The 13,222-nt window shown below is 42.7% G+C and overlaps 1 protein-coding gene across 1 annotated transcript; it reads right to left on the reverse strand.

Annotated features, from left to right (window-relative positions):
- Window positions 1-5,562: 5,562 nt before the first annotated feature.
- On the reverse strand, window positions 5,563-11,219 carry LOC149468075 (beta-microseminoprotein-like). The gene is made up of 3 exons (XM_089670752.1): window positions 11,101-11,219; window positions 7,620-7,722; window positions 5,563-6,116 (listed from the first exon to the last, which is right to left on the reverse strand). Exons 1-3 carry the CDS (start codon window positions 11,195-11,197, stop codon window positions 5,993-5,995), a joined length of 324 nt encoding a protein of 107 aa, XP_089526878.1. The 5' UTR covers window positions 11,198-11,219; the 3' UTR covers window positions 5,563-5,992.
- Between the last annotated feature and the right edge of the window lie 2,003 nt (window positions 11,220-13,222).

A 13,222-nucleotide genomic window follows, 5' to 3' on the forward strand; every position in this document is an offset into this window, starting at 1 on the left:
CTGTCATGGGTCCCTGTACGGCCTCCCATTGCTGCTGTCTCCATCGCCACACTCTGCCATGTGCCACTTTCAGGTCTCCTCACACACTGCTGGTGTGTAGAATTTTTTGACATAGGGTGTTGGCAGATTACGGGCCTCCCATTGCTGCTGCCAGGCCCCTAATCTGCCATGGGCCCCTATATACCGCCTCCTCATGCTGCTGCCAGGTCCAGAGTCTGTCATGGGTCCCTGTACGGCCTCCCATTGCTGCTGTCTCCATCGCCACACTCTGCCATGTGCCACTTTCAGGTCTCCTCACACACTGCTGGTGTGTAGAATTTTTTGACATAGGGTGCTGGCAGATTATGGGCCTCCCATAGCTGCTGCCAGGCCCCTAATCTGCCATAGGCCCCTATATACCGCCTCCTCATGCTGCTGCCAGGTCCAGAGTCTGTCATGGGTCCCTGTACGGCCTCCCATTGCTGCTGTCTCCATCGCCACACTCTGCCATGTGCCACTTTCAGGTCTCCTCACACTGCTGGTGTGTAGAATTTTTTGACATAGGGTGCTGGCAGATTACGGGCCTCCCATTGCTGCTGCCAGGCCCCTAATCTGCCATGGGCCCCTATACCGCCTCCTCATGCTGCTGCCAAGTCCAGAGTGTGTCATGGGTCCCTTTACGGCCTCCCATTGCTGCTGTCTCCATAGCCACACTCTGCCATGTGCCACTTTCAGGTCTCCTCACACTGCTGGTGTGTTGAATTTTTTGACATAGGGTGCTGGCAGATTACGGGCCTCCCATTGCTGCTGCCAGGCACGTAATCTGCCATGGGCCCCCGTACCGACTCCTCATGCTGTGACGTTGCAACAAGGTGGAATTCAACCCTACATATGTTAGACCGCCTTTACGAACAGCGAAAGGCCATCACCGATTTCCTGATGTTAAAAGCGGATAAAGGTACTCCCTGTGTAACTTAGATGTCAGCCATTGGCAGCTCATGCGTGACACCTGCGCTTGCTCAGGCCCTTTGAGGAGGCCACGCTATTCGTGAGTCAGCAGGACTATGGGATGAACGACGTCATTCCTCTGTTGCACGTCCTGGAACAAATGCTGTTAACAATGGCTGGTCAGGGTGCGGTAGACGTGGCGCACAGATCTCAACGCCACATGACCCCTGTGGGGGCAGGACAGGAAGAAGAGGAGGAGGTAGAGGAGGACATTGGTGCTCAGGAATTATTGAGTGAAATGGGTGGTTTTTCCACTCAGCGGACAGGAGTGGAGGAGCAGGAGCATCTGGTAGAGGAGGAGGAGGAGGAGACAGAGGACCCAGACGCACCGTGGCAGTATGCTGTGGAGATGGAGGCAGGGAGTCCCTCGCATTCCTTGGCACAAATGGCACATAGCATGCTCGGTTGCTTGCGTAGCGACAGCCGAATAATAACCATCAGACAGAGGGATGACTTTTGGCTGTCCACCTTGTTGGACCCTCGCTACCGTTCAAAAATGGTGGCCTTTTTCACACCTGCTGAGAGGGAGGCCAAAATAACGTACTATAAAAACCACCTATGTAGTCAGCTGGTCTCTGCCTGTCTGCGCCAACGTCCATCCTCAGACACTGTGGGCCCTGTGCGCTCGCGTTCCGCTGCCATGGCAGCAGGGGAGGGGTGGGGTGGTAGGAGCAGTGGCAGCTCCACCAGCAGCGGCTGCCTCAGTCTGCAGTCGATGATGAGTAGCTTTCTTCACCAGCGCAGTGAGGAAACTACTAACCAGCCGCAGCAGCAGCAGCAGCAGCAGCATCAGGTGGACCTGGAGCAGGACCTCAAACAACAGGCTTAGGCCTACTTGGACAGCACCCTGCCAACCGAGGTAGACAATCCCCTTGACTACTGGGCAACGAAACTTGACCTTTGGCCCCAACTAGCTGAATTTGCCCTTGAAAGGCTGTCATGCCCGGCCAGTAGCGTGGCATCGGAGCGCGTGTTTAGTGCGGCAGGAGGTATTGCAACTCCGCGGAGGACACGACTGTCCACCCAAAGTGTGGAGAGACTGACGTTTGTGAAAATGAATCAGGCGTGGATTAGTCTGGATTTCAAACCACCAGTTCCTGACACAACTGACTAAATCCGCCATGAATCATGCCCCAAACATGTGCCACTTTCAGGTCTCCTCACACTGCTGGTGTGTTCCATTTTTTGTCATAGGGTGCTGGCAGATTACGGGCCTCCCATAGCTGCTGCCAGGCCCCTAATCTGCCATGGGCCCCTATACCGCCTCCTCATGCTGCTGCCAAGTCCAGAGTCTCTCATGGGTCCCTGTACGGCCTCCCATTGCTGCTGTCTCCATCGCCACACTCTGCCATGTGCCACTTTCAGGTATCCTCACACTGCTGGTGTATTCCATTTTTTGTCATAGGGTGCTGGCAGATTACGGGCCTCCCATAGCTGCTGCCAGGCCCCTAATCTGCCATGGGCCCCTATACCGCCTCCTCATGCTGCTGCCAGGTCCAGAGTCTCTCATGGGTCCCTGTACGGCCTCCCATTGCTGCTGTCTCCATCGCCACACTCTGCCATGTGCCACTTTCAGGTCTCCTCACACTGCTGGTGGGTTCCATTTTTTGTCATAGGGTGCTGGCAGATTACGGGCCTCCCATAGCTGCTGCCAGGCCCCTAATCTGCCATGGGCCCCTGTTGTCGCTTGTTGGCATATTCCGCTCGTTCAGATGCTCCTTCTCCTGCTACTCCTCTTCACGGATTCCGTCAGCAGTCTTTCTTGGAATCCGTTTCCAAGAGACAACAGTTTGCGAGCACGCACCAGACGGTGCAGAAACTGAACGTCCTCCTGTCCAAGTTGCTGCTGCCAGGCTCGTAATCTGTCATGCGCCCCTGTACCGCCTCCTCATGCTGCTGCCAGGTCCAGAGTGTGTCATGGGCCCCCGTACCGACTCCAAATGCTGCTGCCAGGCCCGTAATCTGTCATGGGCCCCTGTACCGCCTCCCCATGCTGCTGCCACGTCCAGATTGTGTCATGGGTCCCTGTACGGCCTCCCATTGCTGCTGCCAGGCCTGTAATCTGCCATGGGCCCCCGTACCGACTCCTCATGCTGCTGCCAGGCCCGTAATCTGCCATGGGCCCCTGTACCGCCTCCTCATGCTGCTGCCAGGTCCAGAGTGTGTCATGGGTCCCTGTACGGCCTCCCATTGCTGCTGTCTCTATCGCCACACTCTGCCATGTGCCACTTTCAGGTCTCCTCACACTGCTGGTGGTTTCCATTTTTGTCATAGGGTGCTGTATGGCCTCCCATTGCTGCTGCCTCCACCGCCACACTGTGGCTCCACACTCTGGTTTTGGCCCCGTGACTGCCCAAATGAGTGAAGTGTGCGGTGATTCTAAGATCGACGGCACTCATCTGCATGTCATACTGCCTGACAGTATTATTTCTCTTCCCCAGCAGACTCCAAGGGCATTTAAATTAAAGGTACAGTGTTCAGCACTAATATTAAGTCTCTCTGAAGCCTAGAAACACCCTTTTTTAAGTTAAATTCACAGCGAATATATTCGACTCGAATCGAAATTTTTCTACGAATTCGCCGAATCAGTCGAATCGAATTTTTGAATACTTCGCTCATCTCTAATGATAATCTCTGCTTGTCAATGGGTATCAAGGATGGTAAAGACAGTGTTTCCATAGGGTTGATTTACTAAAGACAAATGGACAGTTCACTTTGCAAGTGAAATTGCACTTTACACGGGGATTTTCCCCATAGCTCTGCTGACTTCCATCATCCAATCATGTGCAAGCAAAAATGCAGTTTTTTCTTATTTTCCTTGCATGCAAGTGGGTATTCTTTGCAAAGGGAAATTTCACCGTATTCACTAAGCACTCAGAAAAAATCATCTGGGCTGTGTAACTTCTGTTACAAAATGAACAACCTATTTGCATTTGGTAAATTATCCCCCATGTCACTTGGATGGTTCGAGGATGTAAATACATTAATAATTAATAATCAAAGGTAAGAACAACTACCTAATAGATGGTCCTGGTATGTTCTCACACCTTTACTATATATATATATATATATATATATATACATTACATTATGCTGCCAACACATAACCAAAGGCTTTGTAATTGCCTTGAGCATCGTACACCAGGCCATTTTTTCAGTTCAGTGGAATGCCAGTTTTCTTATAAAAGAGCAGTTATCCTTTAACCACCTTCTGCCCGCCATATAGTACAATGACGGGCGCAAGGTGGTTCTATTACGTTCTGATAGGACGTCATATGACGTCCTACCATTCTCACTGCGCATGCGCGGCTCAGGGAGCGTGCAGCGATCGCCGGTGCGCTGTGTCCCTCGGACACAGCGGATCACGGAAGAGCCGAAGATGTCAGCTCGGTCATGTGATCAACTGTGTCCAATCACAGCTGATCACATGTAAACACGGAAATGTCGGTTATCGGCATTTCTCTCCTCTCGAGCTGTCACGCTGACAGCCCGAGAGGAGAGGGGAACTGGTAATCGGCTTTCCACGGAGGAGACATGTACACTGATCATCAGGGCACTGATGATCAGTGTGCCCTGATGATCAGTGTGGCCCCAGAAGTGCCACCTGTCAGTGCTCATCAGTGCCACGTGCCAGTGCCCATCAGTGCCACGTCCCAGTGCCTATCAGCGCCACATCAATGCCACATATCAGTGCATACCAGTGCACATCAATGCCACATATCAGTGCCCATCTGAGCTGCCTTTCAATGTCACCCATCAGTGCCAGTCAGTGCCACCTATCAATGCCAATCAGTGCCACCTATCAGTGCTGCCAATCAGTGCCACCTATCAGTGCTAGTCAGTGTCGCCTATCATTGCGCATCAGTGCCGCCTATCAGTGCCAGTCAGTGCCACCTAACAGTGCCAGTCAGTGCCGCCTATCAGTGCCAGTCAGTGCCGCCTATCAGTGCTGCCTATCAGTGCTGCCTATCAGTGTCATGTATCAGTGTCATGTATCAGTGCCCCTCAGTGATGCCTGTCAATGCCCATCAGTGCAACCTACCAGTGCCTCCTCATCAGTGCCCATCAGTGCCACCTATCAGTGTCCATCAGTGCAGCCTATCAGTGCCCATCACTGCAGCCTCATTAGCGCATATCAGTGAAGGAGAAAAATCACTTGTTTACAAAATTGTATAACAAAAACTAAGAAAAAACTTTTTTTTTCAAAATTTTCAGTTGTTTTTGGTTTGTTTAAGAAAAAATAAAAATCCCAGAGGTGATTAAATACCACCAAAAGAAAGCTCTATCTGTCTCAAAGAAATTATAAAAATTTCACATGGGTACAGTGTTGCATGACCGCGCAATTGTCATTCAAAGTATGACAGCGCTGAAAGCTGGAAATTGGCCTGGGCAGGAAGGGGGTATAAGTGCCCTGTAGGCTAGTGATTAAAGCTGCTTGATATTGTACAGTTGTGTGACTGCATTCTCATAATCATGAAAATAGATAACTGCAATAGACATTTAAAATAAGCAGAAAATGAAACAGCTGTATAGTAAGTATATCATTTATTGAATTACACTTTTTTTCAGAATATGTTAAAATCTTTGGTGGATTTATTTTATGTATAGTCGGTTAATTAGAATTGGTGACATTTTATGTTAAGTTTGCGTTACACAAATTAAAAGTGTATTTATTGTACTTGCTGTGTCTTGTTATGTGTTGGATAATAAATGATTTTTGTCAGAATGCATGGCATTGTTTTGTATGCCGACTCTTGTATGACTTGGGCTACTTGACTAGGATAAGCAAATTCAAGAAAGGATAGTTAAGAATCAGTGGAATTGATCAAATCAAGAATCATTTGGATTGGATTCACTTTCCTCTAATCAGGGAAATTAACAGAAACAAAACTGATTTGGGTACACAGGAATATGTTTATACCAATCTGTTGATTGTGTTGCTTATGCTTAATATATACTGTTTATTTATATTCTGTCATTATAGAGGATGTATAGAAGAATATTTTTAGGAAATCCAAGAGTCCACTTTACAGGGCTTATCACCCTTCTGCCTAACTTCATATTTACAATTTTGCTTGTTGAGAACAGCCTCGCAGTTTTCAGGATCTTCAATAACTGGCTTTGCAAATCTGAAATAGAGAAACACAAAAATTGATGTTTAAAGTCAACTGCGTTTAGGTCAACAAAAGATCAACATCTCCTTAAAGCAAACCTTAGGTTGGCTCATGCAGGGCAAAGCAACAGATTTGTCTTTATGCATCTCCCCCAGTAGTGTATAATGTAATTACTTTTTTCTTTTCTCCCCTGCCCTTCTGCTGATCTCCAATGAAAAAATACCCATTGCTACTATTAAGTATGGAGGAGCATGTGACTCACTCATCTTCCTCTCGTATGACAGAGCTGGTGCATTGGGAGTGGTACATAACTTTGACATGGGGACAACTGAATAAAGTGGTGGAGGAGAAAAGGAAAAATGACTATGTTCTGCTGGGGAGGAGGTGCATTAACATGAATCTGTTAGCTTGCTTTGCACGATCAATAATAGGTTCATCTTCTTGGAACATCTCAGGCACTCTAGAATACCTTTTTACTGTTAAAAATGATTATTAACTGAAGAATGCCTCTTTATGCTGTCATATTCACCCCAAGAGGCTCTATGTCTAAAATTCAAATATTTAATTGACAGACTCCAGTGTATATAATATAGTGCTATATATTCTGGAACTAAACTCTGTGATTGCCTATATGTCAATTAAGTCCAATCAGCTGTATTCACAATCAGAAAAAATGTACATAGCATAATAGTATCCTTCTGTTCCCAGTGCTGAACAAAGTGACAAAGGAGCAAAGGGAAGACAAGCATACACTGCTGGGGAGGGCTGCATTGAAGCCAAATCATTGGTGAGGAGGCAAAGCAAAGGTTTGCCTTAAAATACATTACAACCATTACTCAGTGATAAAAAAGGGAAAGGCTGAGAGGATGGAGAAGTAGCATCTTCATGGAGAGCTAATAAAATATGTTGGGGTGTTGGGTTTCAATGGCAGAACTTACCTTTCATACAACCATCAGAGTGGGACGTCCAGTCACTGACATGTGCTAGTCATCATATAGCTGCCTGCTCCCCATTCAGATCTGTCATCTGGCAGAGAAAGTCTTCCAGCATCAACTTATTTTGTGGCTCTGAGATGTTATGTGACTGGATGTGAAGAGCTGCAAAGAACATTGACACTGGAAGATGTGCAAAGGTGTGCCACAATAAACCAAGTTAACTAGGAACGTCCACGTTTCTTAGAGCCCTCCAGTCAATAACTCATTATGGCACACTTTTCATGGTACACTTTCTTTGCCCACAGAAATCCGTCCCCACCATGAAAGGGCTTATTCATTTTTTAACCCCCCCCCCCCCCCAGGTCAAAGATTCCCAGTCCTCCACTGAATAAAACATCCAGTCATCCAATGTGATATGTTCTGTGAATCAGTCTGCTTTTCAAAAGTAACTGAAGATTTCTGCAAAAACATCTTGTAGTGCATACAGTATATTTCTTTTTTGCTCAGCAGATGTTAAAATATTTTCATAGTTGCTGCTGTTTATAATATAGTGAAAAATAATGTGATCAACAAGCAAACCTACTTGAAACAGCAGTCGATATGTTCTCCATCGCAAGTACATGATGAACAGTCCTTTTCTGTCCACTCCTCTCCCTTTTCATGATGCAGTCCATTCTTCATGCAGTCTGGAATTGAAGAGTAGAAACCCCTTTATTCTTCTTGTCCCCCCAAAAATTTGAGCTGAAAATACAATTTCTTTCTGACACAGAAATGCAACCTATAGTTGTAATATAACAGACAATTTGAAAACAAACAAAATGTACCCTCACATTTTCAGAGGTCTTACCTGTCTATAATGTAATGCATTCTGTATTCCTTTGTTTAAAATGTGGTTAAAAATATGGTGTAGAGATAGAATGTTTGGTTAGTCATGATGTTGACAGGTCTGATATTGAGCTTATCTGCATCCCTCACACAAGGCAACTGATCTTCTTTGTATGGAATTCAGGAGTTTATTGGACATGAATTTAAACTGATAAATGGGGGCAGAGATTTAATTAAAGTCACACTAAGTTACATTTCTTTTCAGTGGGTAAAAACAAATGTAAGGATTTGTGTGGGTTTCTAAGGGCTTGGCTGATGGGGTGGAAATGCCGGTAAAGATTCTGGTACTAAAAATCCAACAGTAAGCAGTATGTACACATCATGAACACAACTGTTTGTAGTTTAGGTAACAAGATTTGTGAGCAGACAGCTCTTATGCCTAGGGATAAGTTATGACTTTGTGGTCAATTCACTAAGAAATAAATAACGCATTAATTTTTGAGTTAAAATAACTCATGCGGAATTTATCTCAAAAGTAGTCAATTCACTAAAAAACAGGCAATATTTACCGAATGCATTGAATATTTATGTTTTGCGACATTTAGCGCTTAAATTATGCATTATTTTTGGCTTTTTTTGCAATTTTTTTTTTGCAGGCTAACACTGCACCAAAAGGCACGCAGCAAGATTGTGAAACTATGAAAACAATCTAGTGTGCTTTCATTCACAAAATGATCTCCCTCTAATGAAATGTTACAATTTATTTTCATACCTGAGCTCAGAGGAGAACATTTTCACATTGATACATTGTATACTTTTCACTTCATGGCCAGTGAAGAGTTGCTCTAATTGTTATTTTGTACATTTCTAAAATACCGCCAGCAAACAGGTGATAAATAATGAATATATGTCTTTTTTAGTGAATTGACTTTAATGATTTATCTCATGTTTTTTGCGGTATTTATCTCACTATTTTAACAAATGTGTGGTATTTACCTCACATTCAATATTTTACTTTGATGAATTGACTCTTTTATTATCTTGTGTGATATTTCTGAAAAATGAGTCACGTGACCTTCATATTGCATGTGGGTTACCTTTAGTGAATTGACCCCTTTGTTATGATTACAGAGACGTGGTTCAATAATTCAAATGACTGGGAAATACCTATACCAAGGTATAGAGTAAGAGGCAGAGTAAGAAAGAGAGGTGGCGGAGTTGTAATTTATGTCAAGAGTATCATAAAATTAAAATTAATTCAGAAAACAATTGTACTACTGGAAACCCTCTGGGTCTGCCTACAAAACAGAAAGAGATCTTTCCTTAGAACTGATGTAGTATACAAGTGGACAGGATAGTCTGAGGATTATGAAAACTTGTTGATTAACATGATAAATTAAGTTAAAATGAAGGGAGGGTTTTAATTATGGGTGGCTTTAACATGGCGGACCTAACTGAAGTTTTCACACTGCACTGAAAAGCAGGAGCAGGTAGATGTATTAACTTCTGGTATGAACGAAAACCTATCCAAATACCCATTTTACTTCCCTGAAGCCACTGTCACCTGACAATCCTTTTACCCTTTTATGTTTACCTTCTGGAGTCCATCTTTGAGTGTCCATATCACTGCCTGCATGGTGGCAAAGCTTTCAGCTGCTGGGCCCTCTCATAGGCTCCAGAGGCAGGAGAACTTTTGGGGATGGTGAGGTTCCAGTGTCTAAGCAGAGAAAAATGCATGGACCCCAGAACACAAAATTAGTTTGGCTCATAGAGACTATGACTTTAGTTCATTATATTGCAGGATGGCTTAGGAAGAGGTGTTTGGAATCCAGAGGACCAAGGTAAGTGATGCGCTATTTACATATAATTTTCACCTAGAGTTGGGCTTTAATGCTTGAAACAGACTTCCAACAGAGAATACATCTCTGCTGTGAAAATAATGGTGCTGAAGAAAAAGTCAATAAAAAAAACATAAAAAGGCACACTTGATGGACTACTTGTTTTTTTTCTGTCATCACTCTTCTGTGTTTCTATATAAGTTAGCAAGTAGAATAGTTCTAAGGTTACTTAATAAAAATATAACATTTTGTCTGGCTTGGTTTTTGGGATATACTGTATTGTCAGCATAGGTTTTTGTCAAACATTTTATGTAATATGGAATAGGACTAATGGAAAATACTTTACAATCCAGTCCAAGAAATGAGCAAATAATACCTCTAATTCATTTTTTAGACTAGCCCTGATATTACCTATTAGGGTTAGAAATATAAAAAGAAAACTTTATAACTGCTTCATATTTATTTGCCAACATCCTTAAAGTTTATATCCAAGCAAAACTTTTTTTCAGTTTTGGATAGAGTTTGGAAGTATTAGAACCCTTATTGGGGTTCTGCTATAGGGATAACAACAGATACTGAAAAATTGACTGGGTTCTAACCTACCCCTTTTCTACTAAAAGAAAAAATATATATTTTGATATAGGTTGATTTTCCTTCACTTTCAATCTAGTGAAACTATTGTAAGTGGGAGAGGGAAATTTAGATTTTTACCTCTATTCAGGGCTCTGCTGACAGGGACATTGGATGACCATACACCAACAGCAATAAGATCCATGAAGTTTTATTTCCATAAATCAACACTGGTGTTATTAATAAGTGCCCGTTGGTGGTGTGAAACACGTCAACATTTGCTCTTTACTCTGTGCTTTGTTGTTTGGACTTTTTTGATCTTTAGGAATAAAACTTCATGTAGCTTATTGCTGTCAGTGTGTGCTTATCCAAAGGCAGACCAGCATCTGATTTATTTATTTATTTGGGGTTAAACAATTAAAGCAGACCGACCTGGAGCTGTGTATGGTGTTTAAAAATCTGACAGGGGTTCTAATAATTCCCCATTCTGTCCAAATCTAAAAAGAAAAACATTTTGAGTGGACACATATTTTATAGAAGTTAGCAAATACATATAAGACAGTTGTAAGTTTTTATTTTAGAATTTTAACAACAATATTCAGACTATTTTTAACAATAGGCAGCTCAATCCTATGACTATCTTTAAACTATGAAAATGGTGTCCCATTTCTTCATTCTTTTCCTTCCTTCTTTGCTTTTGGTTCCATGTGACTTGGTTTTGTTACGGTTGTTTCATATAAGGCAAATTGGGTTTTGGGTCCATAAATAAAAGTTATCAGGGATCTGCGTTTAGTTTTAAGTAACTAATATAGAAGTTATTGTTTAACTTACCATGTGTCACATGTAAGGCATGCTTATGAGGATCATGAAGGACCTTTGTACAATGCTCTGTTATACACTGTGCACCACACAGAGAAACCATGCCCATTACAAGGAGGGCAGACAGCAGGTATTCCTGTAAATAGCAAGGCATTCGTTAAAACTATCATTAGCATGTTATCAAGATTGTTACCATTACCTACTGATTATACAGTATAATGATTATATGCCTTTTGAGTCCATTCCACTGCAATGTGAGCACAGGTAAATGCATATACAGTACATTGACAATAGGGCGCAGACTGTGTTGTAGTCCATTGCATTTTAACATGCACTTTCCTTCTCGCTTCCTGAAACATGCAAGCCATGCAAGCCAAACATCTACTGACCTGCTGTTTTTCCTGCACATTGATCTATGTGCTTTATCATGTGCTGCATTGCATTGTGAAGAAAAAAAGTAGAGCTTGCTCTACTTTTTATCACTGCAAACTAGTGCTTATCAGCATAACACACCAGTGTGAACCATTGCTACCATTCACATACTTTTTTTCCAGGTCCTTGCATTGGCATATATTGAAAATGTGCCAATGCATGTGGTGTGCATGCACCCTTCTACTTTTGCAGCCAAATTGAGTAAGACCTACTTTAGATTTGTTACAGGTCCCCATTAACATAGCATAACCTTATGTAAAATTGCTAGTTACCTTTTTAAATGCTTTTTAACTTGCTCAAAATCCTTTCATGCTATCCCCTCTTTATAATGTTTAGGAGGGGGCTGTGAATTAATGTTTAATGGAATTAGCCCTGTTTGTACTGTGTTCACAGTTCTTCATTATTATCTGTAAACTAGATTTGAACACTGTCTGTATCTAAAAAGTGTAAAAACATAGAAATTACCCTTCTGCATTTTATGTTAATGAGGTATGGCACATTCTATGTGGGGACAAAAACACTGTATAGCTTGCAATACATTATGAATTTTTTAAATTCAACCATCGGGTTTGAATGAAAAAATTATTTGATTCCCCCATCAACACACTCAAATCCCTATTGCGAAGCAGTCATATTCTGACAGCAGGAAGAGTTCTCCGACATCAGAATACAATGATCAGTGTTGCCAGCTATAGACGAAAAAACCCAATAGGCTTGTTGTACAGATGTTGGTCAACAAGGTCAGCTTTTGTGCAACCAGCCTGCCCATAAATGGATGAAAATTTGGCCAGTCCCTGCTGAACTAGCCAAATTTTGATAATATCTATGGCTGGCTTAAAACTGCCCAGAAATTCTTAGAATCAGCTACAACATCTTCTCCTTTGAAACATGTAAACCGTAAGAAATAAATAAATCAATATATATATATATATATATATATTTTTTTTAGTATGTTGTGTGGCTGGGAACATATAACAAACATACAGTAGAGTTTTCTCAAATTTGACTATAAAAGTGGAAATACCCTTTAAGAAATTAGAGCCAGGGATGTCATAAATTTTTAAATTATACGTTTATTATCTAACGTTAATGGTTAACTTCACCTTTTAACAAAAAATAATAAATGCTAATTTTTTTGCAGGTAAAAATTGTGCATTTACTATTTCTGGTTTGTGGAGCCTCTAGAGCATTGCACAAGCAATCAGCAGATTGCTGGTGCCATGCAGGTCTCCCCCTGACCTGTCAGTATATCTACTTGCTTGTACATGCTGTACGAACAAGCAGATACTACTGACAGGAAGGCTCAATGAACTACCATGGCGCTATGGAGCACCATGGTAGTTCAGTGGAAGCTACAAGCCAACAGCCGAAAAAGGCTGCCGGGATGTTTAGTTTTCCCATTCACAGAATACTGTGAATGAGCGACGTGGCTGGGCGGGCAGAGCTGAATTTGACAGCTAGTGAGGGGGGAGAAAATCCCCCGCTAGCTGTCACAGCAGGGAACGGGGGCTGGTCTAATCATAACATGTTACATGTTACACCCAGAATATGGGTGTAACATGTTATGAAATGTGAATTTATCCTTTACCTAAAGTTGCAATCTTTCAAGACATATTAGGTCTCTTCCTCAGACATTGTACATTTCTGAATACCACATATTTATATATAGAGCGACTAAGAAACAGAGTAATACACAAACCTA

This window comes from Staurois parvus, unplaced genomic scaffold (assembly GCF_062004578.1).
Source record: "Staurois parvus isolate SC_StPar_1 unplaced genomic scaffold, SC_StPar_1.0 ptg000094l, whole genome shotgun sequence".
Taxonomy (NCBI): Eukaryota; Metazoa; Chordata; class Amphibia; order Anura; family Ranidae; genus Staurois; species Staurois parvus.

Bases quoted from the DNA above. Each gene is read 5' to 3' on its own strand.
- LOC149468075 (XM_089670752.1), bottom strand. From the start codon at position 11,197: ATGGGCATGGTTTCTCTGTGTGGTGCACAGTGTATAACAGAGCATTGT. The intron at 7,723-11,100 runs GTAAGTTAAACA...CTTCAATTCCAG, and splicing joins TGCCTTACATGTGACACATG to ACTGCATGAAGAATGGACTG. The intron at 6,117-7,619 runs GTAGGTTTGCTT...TCTCTATTTCAG, and splicing joins CATATCGACTGCTGTTTCAA to ATTTGCAAAGCCAGTTATTG.